Source organism: Mus pahari, chromosome 7 (genome assembly GCF_900095145.1).
Source record: "Mus pahari chromosome 7, PAHARI_EIJ_v1.1, whole genome shotgun sequence".
Lineage (NCBI taxonomy): Eukaryota > Metazoa > Chordata > Mammalia > Rodentia > Muridae > Mus > Mus pahari.
In genome coordinates this window covers 61,050,326-61,062,744 of record NC_034596.1, presented here as the reverse complement: position 1 = coordinate 61,062,744, position 12,419 = coordinate 61,050,326, and the positions used below count along the sequence as shown (strand labels likewise).

Sequence of the window (12,419 nt, the reverse complement as noted above, 5' to 3'; positions counted from 1 at the left end):
TCTGTACAATGCTGTAACTGGTAAGGAAAATAAATTATTCCCTGCCCTAAAAAAAATAAAAAGAATGGATCAATTCATATTCTTCTGCATGCTAACATCCAGTTGTGCCAGCACCATTTGTTGAAAATGCTGTCTTGCAAGATTTTGCTGAAGGGACCCTGATATAATGGCCTCTTATGAGGCTATGCCAGTGCCTGGCAAACAAAGAAGTGGATGCTCACAATCAACTATTGGATGGAACACAGGGCTCCCAGTGGAGGAGCTAGAGAAAGTACCCAACTTTCTAGATGGAACAACAATATGAACTAATCAGTACCCCCTGAGCTCGTGTCTCTAGCTGCATATGTAGCAGAAGATGGCCTAGTCAGCCATCATTGGGAAGAGAGGCCCCTTGGTCTTGTAAACTTTATATGACCCAGCACAGGGGAAGGCCAGGGCCAAGTAGTGGGAGTGGGTGGGTAGGGGAGCAGGGGCGTGTGGAGGTATAGGGAACTTTCGGGATAGCATTTGAATTGTAAATAAAGAAAATAATAATAATAATAAAAAGAAAAAAAATAATTAAGGCTCTTCTCTTTCTGTGGATTGACAGACAATGTAAAAATACTATCAATCAACCCTGATGAACATTTAGTTCCTAAGTTAAATTTCATAAATTCCTAAGTATTTTATAATCTAAGATAAAACGTTAGACTATGAATGATAAAACCCACCTGTACTGACATACACTGACCAGGTATACAACAGTCTCATTGAGTGGTTATACAAAAAATATCCCAGTTAAAGCATAACTTTTGACTTTAGCACTTTAATGTCATTATTTCTCCACACCGTCGTGATTTCCCTACAGCTGAAATAGCCTGATACAGGAGTGCTAACTTTGGGACTCTACAGAGGGATGACTGACTTGGCTGGTGATTAGTCTGATTATATATATATTTTTAAATGCTCTAAGGTGAAATATCAAATGATTCAAAATTACATGGCATGTGGTATCCAAAATTATGGTTCTGATGCATTTAGATTTACATTAAGAAGTATCATTCAGGGCTGGCGAGATGGCTCAGTGGGGAAGAGCACTGACTGCTCTTCCAAAGGTCCTGAGTTCAAATCCCAGGAACCACATGGTGGCTCACAATCACCCGTAATGAGATCTGATGACCTCTTCTGGTGTGTCTGAAGACAGCTACAGTGTACTTGCATATAATAATAAATAAATCTTGAAGAAGAAGAAGAAGAAGAAGAAGAAGAAGAAGAAGAAGAAGAAGAAGAAGAAGAAGAAGAAGAAAGAAGAAGAAGAAGAAGAAGAAAGAAGAAGAAATCATTCACATTCAATGTTCATCCCACCCCTCCCACAAGAAATAAAAATCACTACCTTGTCAAGTTCTAGATCTGGTGCAGCATTCAGGATTGAAACTTACTAGCTTTACCAGGCCTTGCCCATGTGCAAATAAATCCCTCCTGACAAGCAGTGACTATACAGTCTTTAAGAAAAACCAATACCGTCAGTCTTTCATGAGCTATCTTTTTACAGATCAGTGGCTCTAACAAGGGAACATCTTCCATCCGAGGACACAGGGATGTCCCCAAAGTTTTAGCTGGCTTCGTTTTGGCTTTAGTAACTAGGTTCAGTTTATCACTGCTCTTGTTGGAAATGTGCCCCATACTATGATTTCGTTTATGGTGTTTCCTGTGGTATCTCTCCTTCCGGCCATGTAGCAACAGAGTTGTAAACTTGCTGAACCCAGAGGCAATGACCCCATCTGTGACGCTTCTTTTGCTACCAGCATTGGAGACTACTGAATGTGGAAGGCTATTGGACCGTGGCAATGGAGGGGGCACAGAGTTCCCAGGTGTAGTGACACCGCTCCCATTGCTTCCGGCAGGCAGACTTGTGGCATTCATAACATTTGCATGTGTCCTTGCTCTTGAGAGGGGCTGGTGAGGGAAAAGGATGTCTTCTGTAAGGTCCCATAAACACAGCTGTGTATCCTGGCCCACTGAACCAAACCGATATGTAACACTTACAGGGCGTCTGTCTGTAGAGTTCCATTTGGATAGTCTAGACTGTGTACTGTTCGCTCGATCTCTGCCAAAATGAAGAAGGCCCTGGAAGTCCTTGTCACTGCCACTAAACTCCATAGAGTCACTTAGTTCTACACTAGTAGTATAGGGATCAAATGCTACAACACTGACCCAGGATTTGTGCCCATGGCCTCTAGCTATTACTCNGCAGTCTAGAAAGGACCAGACTGTCACCAAGTCGTCCTCTCCACCTGTCACAATGTACTTGCCATCTGGGCTCCAGCACACACAAAGCAAGCCCCCAAAGTAGCTTTTCATTGTACCGTGCAGCTCCGCTGAGTCAAAGTTGAACACACGCAGAAACCCATCCTGGCTCACACACGCTAAGAACTTGCCATCTGGGGAGAAAGCAAACTCGTTGAGGGCCCCCTCGCCCACCGTCCACTTAAGGTCCCTCATGGATTTGCTCTTGCAAGTGTGCACGGCAAAGCTCTCTCCCTGCGTCAGGTTGGGGGGCGTGGTGCCACAAGTGTGCTCCACATTGTACAAGTACATGTTCCCACTTGAATGAGCTACTAGGAAAAGACTTTCCGAACCAGGGACCCATTTGACACAGGTTACACGCGACTTGTCTACTAGTTTTTCCTCGTTAAAGAGCTTGCTGGTTTCTTTCTTGATTGGGTCTATAAGCTGGACTTGGCCTGCGGAAAAGCCCACTAGAAGAGAGACGCTCTCCTCCGTGGCCATTAGGTGGTTGAAGTCATGACAAGTGGGCTGCATTCCTTTGTATATCCTTTTATCTATTGGTTTACTCAGGTCGGCAGCCTTGTGGACCCCCTTGTAGATATAGAAGTAGAGCTCCTGGCCCACATTGAAGCAGAGGCGGTCGCCATTGCCAGTCTGGTCGTTGATGTTTACGAAGGAGACGCGGACAGGGTCGGATCCCTGCGACTTGAAGGGCACCCGGTTGGGCCGGCTGTACTCCGAGTGCCGCAGCAGCTTGTACAGACCTTCCCGGGTGGTGAAATGGGTCTTAATCTTGTTCATCTCCTTCCCTCTTCCCTCCGTTGCCATCTTGGGAAGCAACGTTCATCCTACCTGCCCTGAGTGCCCGGATCACGCCCACTGCGCAGGCCGTGTCTATGGTTTTCAGTACACTAACCCCACATGATAATTTTTAGTTAACAGATGTACAGATGCTATTTTTGTAGGTTTCAGTACATTTAAGGGCTTTAAGAAACATTATGTAGAAATGGGGCTGAAGAGATGTCTCAGCAGTTGAGAGTGCTTGCTGTTCTTACAGAGAACCCAATTTAGGTTCCCAGCACCCACACTGGACAGCATACAGCCGCCTGGAACTTCAGTTCCAGGGGAATGGCTGCCACCCCCTCCCGGCCTCCGTAGACGTTAGGGCACACGTGTGGTGTATTTCATACGTGCAGACAAACATGCATACTAAAAAAAAAAAAAAATTAAAGTATATTTAAAACCAGAAATACCGGGGAGGACATCCTGTGATTGTTCTCTGTGGTTCATGTGCATGTGTTGGAGACTGAGGCCAGTGTTGTCTGCACATTTGTTGGTCCACATTAAGTCGGGGACTTTGGCAGCTGCCCACTCAGAGGAACTAATATGATGTATTGGGAGTTGGTAGGAAAAGAGAAGCAGAGTGGCCATTCCCTACCACATGTGGGACTCCACCATTAGTTTTGTAGTGCAGCTTCGCATGGGTCGTTATTTAGACCAGTCCTGTCCAGTGAGTGAGTGAGTGTGCTCATATCTAAATAAACTTCTATTCACTTTGGTTTTAGCCATGACCTCTAAAAGTCCACTCTACCTGTATGTTTCACCTGTTCTATTCCTGAGGTGCATGTAAGTGAATTGTATAAGCCATGAACTGGTCGGGTCAACAGCTACAGTACCAACTCCCTGAATGACCGTCTGCCATCTGCTCTTCTCCAGGAAGAAGAGAAAGGACTGTCAGACAAGAAGTAGCAAGCTAGAGCACTGGAAATTGGGCTGAAAGACTCTGCCTTGCTGTGGAGATGGCAGTAGCTACTGTGGAGATAAGAGCTATGGTGGGCTCTGAGAGTACCACATCTATACTGTGATGGTCCTTCACCCTGAGCTTTGCGCTCATACCATCCTCAATGAGCCTTCTCCTGCATCAGAACTGTGAACACACAAACCCTGCAGTCATGTTCTGTTCTGAACATCCTTAACCTACCTGTAATAATTTACATGTGTATATTTGTTCACTGAAAACAATTGTGGTTTTCTTGTTTGTTTGTTTGTTTGTTTTGGGGGGTTTTTCGAGACAGGGTTTCTCTGTATCACCCTGGCTGTCCTGGAACTCACTTTGTAGACCAGGCTGGCCTCGAATTCAGAAATCCACCTGCCTCTGCCTCCCAAATGCTGGGATTAAAGGCGTGTGCCACCACACCCGGCTAACAATTGTGGTTTTCATCCATGCTTAACTTTAAGTTTTTAGGTGCTTTTAGTAGTTAAAAAAAAAAATCGTATTTTATGTTTTAAGAACTGCTAGGGTTTTTGTTTGTTTGTTTGCTTTGTTTTTCTTTATGATTAAATAAAGTACTACCCACAAGCATGTATTTTTAAAAATCATTTATTTACATCCCAAATTTTGTCCTCCCTCCTGGTTCCCCTCCAAGAGTTCATCCCCATCCCCTTCACCCCTGAGATGGCACCCCCACCTCCACCAGTTTCCCCCTATCCTCATGTATCAATCTCTGCAGGATTAGGCACATTCTCTCCCACTGAGGCCAGACTACCAAACTTCTGCTAAGCATGTATAGTAAGTACAAAGCATATAAACACATAATGGCAAAGGTCTACATAAAATGCTTGTCAGGAACTTTATTTGATCAGGGTCCCTCCTTGGAGAAGTGCCAAGTCTGTCTAGTAAAGTAATAATAATAATAATAATAATAATAATAATAGCAACAACAACAACAACAACACAATCTGGAAGATGCCAATGTAAATTCCGATCTTTCTAGATGAGAGAAAATAATTAGCTTAACAAATGAGATAAAGGAAACAGCAGGAAAAGGACATGAACACTTGAAAATTAAAGGCTACAAAAACTGTAAAAGACAAAATAAAGGCTTCAAAGGTGAGTAGGAATTATGTTTACAAAGACCCTGAGCAGAGGTCATAGGAAGATTATGACACCAGATTTCTCATTCAGAAGAATACTTTTGGCAATGGTATAGAAGACAAACGGGGGGGTGCACATGTGAACACATGCTAGAGAATAGAAGACAGTTTTATATCACTATAAATCTAAAAGGTGAATATTTCATCTAAGTTATCTCAGAGATTCGAAAAACAATCGATACTTCTAAAAATTCACTAGCCCAGATTCTTTAGAGAGTGAACTGGAACTCACTTTGTAGACCAGGCTGGCCTCGAACTCAGAAATCCGCCTGCCTCTGCCTCCCGAGTGCTGGGATTAAAGGCATGTGCTACCACGCCCGGCTTTTTTTTTTTTTTTTTCCTTTCTTAAAGGCACAGTGAATGGGATTAAAGAGGATTTTGAAATTTTCCCAATTTTCCTCCAGATGTGACAGTGATTTGTCTGTTTTAGTGCTTAGTGAACTTAAATTGCTTCACAAAAAAAAGAATAAAAATCCAAATGTTTTTGGTAGGACTTAACACAAATATGTTTGTGATTGGAAAGATAGCATAATTAATAGTTTTTCCTGAAAATTCAGGAGTGAATTTCATGTGTTTTTTTTTTATCCACTAAAAATTAAAGGTCTAGTGTAAATAGCAACTAGCAGAAGTTATTTCATGGTTATCATTTTATATAGCTCCAGAAGATGCTATTCATAGAGCCTATGGTATGTGAGTGCACGCGTGTCTGTGCATGTGTGCATATCTGTAGGTGTGTGTATATGTATGTGATTGAACAGGTGTGTGTGTCCATGTCCTCTTTCTTACCTTGTGTGTAAATGTGGAGTAGAGGAAAAGTATATGCTTTGCACACAAAATTCCAAGAATGATTTCAGCACAGTCGTTTCACGTAAGTAAGATTTTTTTTTTTTTAAAAAAACTTGGGGCTGGACTTAAGCATTGTTCCCAGAATCCACATGGTAGCTCATGACCATCTGTAACTCCAGTTCCAGAGGACCTGACATCCTTTTCTGGCCTTCATTGGCATGGGGCATATACATTATATACTTCTTAAATGCAGTCAAAACACCCAAACCTATAAAATAAAATAAAAATTTAAACATTGTTTTTAACTTTTCAAATGAGCTAACAGTGTAAGCGGTCTCCAGACAGCATGTCTATACACATTTCATTTTGGTTGATTCTCTCTCCCATCCCCTTCCTGTACGGCACTATTTCTGGGGTGACATGAACAAATGTCTGCTCACGCCAGGTAAGAAACCAACAACTAAGCAAGTAAGGCTATCATCACCAGAGACCAGTTTGGTGAACCAATGGGTTTTACTAGGGTTACTTACAGGAACATAGGTGAAGGTTCTCTTACAGAAACAGACACGACTCAAAGACAGTTGCACCACCAAAAGCCCACCCCAGCAGGAATGAGGTCACCAAAGCTGGGAATCTAGAGCCCGCTGCACAAACTACAGGCAGCTCAGCAGGTCGGAGAGTGTCCATTTCAAGGGTCTCAGTCGGCCTGAGCCTCTGACAGGCAGTGTGGCCGTTCTCAGCTTCCCGTGGGCAATCTGGCCATTCTCTGCTGCCTCCAGGCTCCTCAGCTTGTCAGGGTCTTCTTTTCAGCTTGGCTCGTCTGAGAGTGTCTCTCAGAAGTCTTTACTGCTTATAGACTCTTGTGGAAGGAGGGCCACAGTAAATCCGATCAGTTTCAGGTAGGTTTTTGCAAGGGAGTAGAATGTTTGTGTTTCTTTTTTCCTTTTTCTTTTTCTTTTTTTTTTCTTTTTTCTTTTTTTGGTTTTTTGAGACAGCGTTTTTCTGTGTAACTCTGGCTGTCCTGGCACTCACTTTGTAGACCAGGCTGGCCTCAAACTCAGAAATCCGCCTGCCTCTGCCTCCTGAGTGCTGGGATTAAAGGCATGCGCTACCATCATCCGGCCACGTTTGTGTTTCTTATTAGTGACTGAAAGCAGCTTAACACACTTTGAAAATAGAGAAGGAAGTAACACATTTAGCAACCTGCTTTGAGATTTCAGGAACCTTAGTGTCCTGGCTTGAATGGAAAAACTGAAGGTTTTTTTTTTTGTTTTTTTGTTTTTTTTTGTACCAGTATTCACTGATTGACTCAGGGAGGATTTATTCATGGGGTGGGGGTAAAATAACAACAAGGATGTCTGAAAAAGTCATAAGGTATCATATTATTAACTATCTCCCTTTAGTACATGCAATTCTGTATATAAATATACATATAAAATTTAAATGAATGCTCCCCATCTGGGACAACAATGCTCCCTCCAAAATCCAAAGATCACTTAATAAAAACCCCAATACCAGACATGAGAAGACCTTTTTTGATTTGTTGATCAGGCTATCAAGATATCAAGAGTCTCTTAAAATATATCGCCTATTGCTGTTGTCTTTGGTGGCCCCCTAGAGGGGGTAGGTATGTTTGCATTGCTGAAGACAACCGTGCCTATCAGAAACAGGGCCCAGAAGCTCCTGAGCTGAAACTGATCTGAAAGCTTCCTACCTGAGGACTAGCTATCATGGTACCCGAAAGTGCCCACACAAGCTTCCAAAGGAGGGAAGCCACCAATAGTCCTACCCAGCCATGATGCTCATGAGTTAAAATCACGTCCAACCTGGCATAATGACCCTAAGGGTGGCATACATAACCTGGTAGTAACCAACAGGTCTCTACTTGGATTTCAGACCCCCTCAACAAGGGGAAACTCGTGCTTGGTACTAGAAATTTAGCCAACTTCTCGGTGCTAGAGAAGAAATGGATCTTGGAGAACTTACAACCACTTTACTAAACCAGCATGATCCCTAACAACAATCTAAACTTTTCTCTTCATATCCACAAATAAATATGGGTTCCTCACTCCTCATTGAGAAAATTTATCTTTATAACAAGAAAGATATTACAGAAAACCACAAGCAATTAAAAAAGTACAGTTGTGGAGCCGAGTCCCGATGGATATACATCTGCAAGAGAATTCCCACTAGAGGACATTATGGAAGAGGGGGCAGACAGACTGTATGAACCAGAGGAGCAGGGAGTTTGCTATGAGGTTGTGCTTCTTGAGAATGTCAGAAGTTACACCCATAAAATCTCACAAACATTACTGCCCAAGCGTGAGCTGAACAAGAACAATAGACATACCAAAGTGGACTGGGGGCAAGCCCATGAGGCCAAAATTCTACATAAAGAATAACAGACTATTAAGAAATGCTGAAGCTGAACGGTGGTGGCACACACCTTTAATCCCAGCACTTGGGAGCCAAAGGCAGGCGGATTTCTGAGTTCAAAGCCAGCCTGGTCTACAAAGTGAGTTCCAGGACAGCCAGGGCTATACAGAGAAACCCTGTCTCGAAAAACCAAAAAAAAAAAAAAAAAAACTTACCATATATTATTCAAAATCCAAAGTAATGTTGAGGCTATAGTAGTAGTCACTTTCAGTAATGCAACCTAATGCAATAGGTTCTCCTCCTAATGAATGTGAAGAACCAGAAGATAGGAGAACAAGAAGACATTTGCCCCTAGACAGAGGAGGGAAGCACTGGGGTTACCATAAAGCAAACCTCTCCCCGGGTTTTTACTTGGTAAGGTTGTATACACAGTCACACAGGAAAGCACATGTGGATGGTCACATGTCTGAGAGGCTTCAGCTTAAGGTCACAGTTCAAAAGTGGGGTATAGATGACACAATTCTAGACACAATCAGGCCAGGGATCAAAAAAGAGAAGAAAGCCAGATATGGTGAGTGGTTAATTTTAGACCAGTCTGGGATACAAAGAACTTGGTTACAAAAAGAAAAGAAAAAGGACAAAGAAAAAAGAAAGCACTTCTGAGCATCCTTAGTTGAAGGTCCTAAGATGCTTGGGTGGAAAGGCGGTGGATGTACGAGTGAGTTCAGTTCAGTAAGAGTGAGCAAGATCTCCTCGGTGCCTGAAAGAGTAAATCAAAGTTGTTCAGCCACCTTTGCTAGTTTTTTTGTTGGAGACCGACACTGAGCCATAAGCCAAAGTCCCCCCCTTTTTTGAGAAACTTCTGACCTTTTGCAATGACAGTGGACAGAACACCAAGATCAGATAATAATAACTGCAAACCTTCCAGGAAAAACCACAGAAGGTCCCCTGAGATAAGAGTAGATCCGGTGTTCGTGGGCAGGTATGCAGAGCCACCCCCGCCCCTGGGCAGAGGCAGGAGCAAGTTTCTCCCTCTTTACTTCCTCCTTCTCACAGCTTATATTCTGTAACCTTTTTCCCAATAAACAGACCTTGACAAAAACTGCAGGGTCTCCTCCATTTTGTCCCTCCCATCCTCTTTCAGGCATGGTTGCCCTCCGGACCCCCCCCCCGCCCCCCTAATAACTGGGTCCTGTGGGTCAGGACAGTTTTTTGTAAGTTTCACCAAAATATATTAGCTGAAACAAAAAGAGAGAATATTTTGTATTTTGGTGTGATGGTACATAGCTATAATCCCAGCACTTGGGGCACAGGGGCAAAAGTATAAGAAACTGAAGGCCAGGGCTGGTGAGATGGCTCAGTGGTTAAGATCACTGACTACTCTTCCGAAGGTCCTGAGTTCAAATCCCAGCAACCACATGGTGGCTCACAACTACCTGTAATGAGATCTGACGCCCTTTTCTGGAGTGTCTGAAGACAGCTACAGTGTATTTACATATACTAATAAATAAATCTTTAAAAAAAAAAGAAAAGAAAAGAAACTGAAGGCCAGCTGGCCTATGTAGAAATCTCTAAAACAGCTAAGTAACACAACCAAGAAAAAAAGAATGAAAAAAAAGGGAAGAAGAAGTGACGAAGGTTGGGTTGAAGGTGTTTGCTTCCTGTTTCATGAGCAGCTAGCTTTCATGATGCTGGAGACAGGGCACAGGCATTTCACTTGGGTGTGAAGACTTACTCTCCCTGCCTACTGTACTTCACTGCCTTTGCCCTAAGAAAACCAGTGGAGGAATGACCAATCAATAACCGGCCCAATTTGAGACCCATCCCATGGGCAAGCACCAATACCTGATACTATTATGCTTGCCAGGAGCCTAGCATAACTGTCCTCTGAGAGGCTCTACCCAGCAGCTGACTCAAGACAGATGAAGAAACCCACAGCCAAACACAGGATGGACTCATGGAAGAGTTAGGGGAAGGATTGAAAGCTCTGAAGGGGATAGGAACTCCAGGAAGACCAGCAGAGTCAACTAACTTAGACCCCTGGGAGCTCTCAGAGACTGAACCCACCAACCAAAGAACACGACTGGCTCCAGGCCCCTGGCACATATGTGGCAAATGTGCAGCTTGGTCTCCATGTGGGTCCCCCAACAACTGGAAGGGAGGCTGTCCCTAAAGCTGTTGTTGCTGGACTCTGGACTCTGGAATCTCTTCCCCAACAGGGCCGCTTAGTCTGGCCTCAGTGGGAGAGGATGTGCCTAACCCTGAAGAGACTTGATGTACCAGGGTATGGGGTTACCTAGGCGAGCCCCACCCTCCCAGGGAGTCCCACCCTCCCAGAGGTGAAGGGGCGGGAGATGGGGGAGGGACTCTGTGATTGGGGACTGGGAGGGAGGCCGCACTTGGGATATTAATTAATCAACTAACTAATTAAAAGAAAACTAGTAGAACCAATGTAAACCCAAGGGAAAGGGGTACACTGTGGAGGGTGCAATATGTAGGTGGTTTTTAAAGCTGTAATAGCCCCAGAGCAGGGAGGAGAGGGGGTGGGAGGAATGAAAAAGGATATATACATGATTAAAAAAAAACAACAACAACAACAAAAACAGTTTGAGAGTCACCTAAGGAATAGCAAATGACAAATGGCAGGAAAGGATTCTGCATGAAGACGGAGAAAGACGGGAAACCCGTATGAACTGTGAGACGACAACTACTGCTTTGCTATACTCAGATGTGTCTTCAACAGGCTCACTGGAGAGGGCAGTTTCCCAGCTGGTCACACGGTTTTGGGAAGTTGTGGAGACCTTTAGAGTCTGGCTTTGTTTTCTGTAGGCCAGCCAGCTAGGCTGTCGGCTTCCTGATCCACTGAGATGTGAGAAACCCCTGCTCACACAGCCTTGAGCCTGGCTGTGCCTTCTCTACCAGGATGGGCTGCACCCTCCCAAACCCTGAGCCAGACAAATCCTTCTTCTTTCAAGTACTTCTTTCATTAATTTCATCAAGAAATGAATGGGTTCTGTCATTGAGACATATTTGCCCTGACATTGTTACGTTACATTTAATAAGTCAAATACATAAAGATAGGTACCACATGATATCACTCATATACATACTACAAAATACTTAACCTTATAGATATTGAGAATGCAATGGTGGTAAACTTGCCAGAAAGAGTTAGTAGGCGCCGGGCGTGGTGGCGCATGCCTTTAATCCCAGCACTCGGGAGGCAGAGGCAGGCGGATTTCTGAGTTCGAGGCCAGTCTGGTCTACAGAGTGAGTTCCAGGACAGCCAAGGCTACACAGAGAAACCCTGTCTCGAAAACCAAAAAAAAAAGAGTTAGTAGGCAAGAAGTACAGGCGAGGTTAGTGATTGGTACTAAGTTATAGCTACTGCACAACTGAGTAACTACAGATAATAGTAATGTGCTGAAAATTCCAAAAAGTTAGAAGAAATGATATTGAACATATTCAAAATAAAGAAATAATTCACTTTTGAGGTGCTGTATTTCCCTTGACTTAAACATTAAGCAATGTAGATTAATATTGAAACATCATGAAATGCCCCACAAACATGTATAATTCTGTGCATTTATCTATAAGTTGTTTTTAAATTTAATTTTAAAGGAGCAAAGCTCTCAAGTTTAAAGAGAATAAAAGATAGCTGGGCACATGCTTGTAATTCACTCACTAGGCTGAGACAGGAGGATTGTTGCGTGGTTGATGCCAACTTGCTCTGTGTATCAAGTTCCACGCCATACAGAGCTATATAGTGAGAGACCCTGTTTACTAAGAGAATGAAGAGGATTTGAGAGCTTTTAGTAGCTGCTTTGGGGACTAGGAACTAGAGAATCATGGGAACATAGGTAAGGACTGTTGAAAGCTCAGTTTCCTCAAAGCAGAATAAGCTCCTGGAAGAAGGGGTTGCTGGCTGGCTAAGCCTCACAGCATCACACTTATCAGACTGTACTATGGTCTAATCGGAGCTCCATGACCTGAATTGGCAGAGGTGGTTGAAGAGAAAACAAAGTCATTCACATGCAAAAGGTATAGGAGACTGT

At 43.4% G+C, this 12,419-nt stretch overlaps 1 protein-coding gene across 1 annotated transcript; it reads right to left on the bottom strand.

Annotated features, from left to right (window-relative positions):
• Positions 1-1,401: 1,401 nt before the first annotated feature.
• LOC110324039 (WD repeat-containing protein 20-like) lies at positions 1,402-3,096 on the bottom strand. The gene is made up of 2 exons (XM_021201411.1): positions 2,026-3,096; positions 1,402-1,935 (listed from the first exon to the last, which is right to left on the bottom strand). The coding sequence occupies exons 1-2, from the start codon at positions 3,094-3,096 to the stop codon at positions 1,402-1,404; spliced, it is 1,605 nt and encodes a 534-aa protein (XP_021057070.1).
• Positions 3,097-12,419: the final 9,323 nt, after the last annotated feature.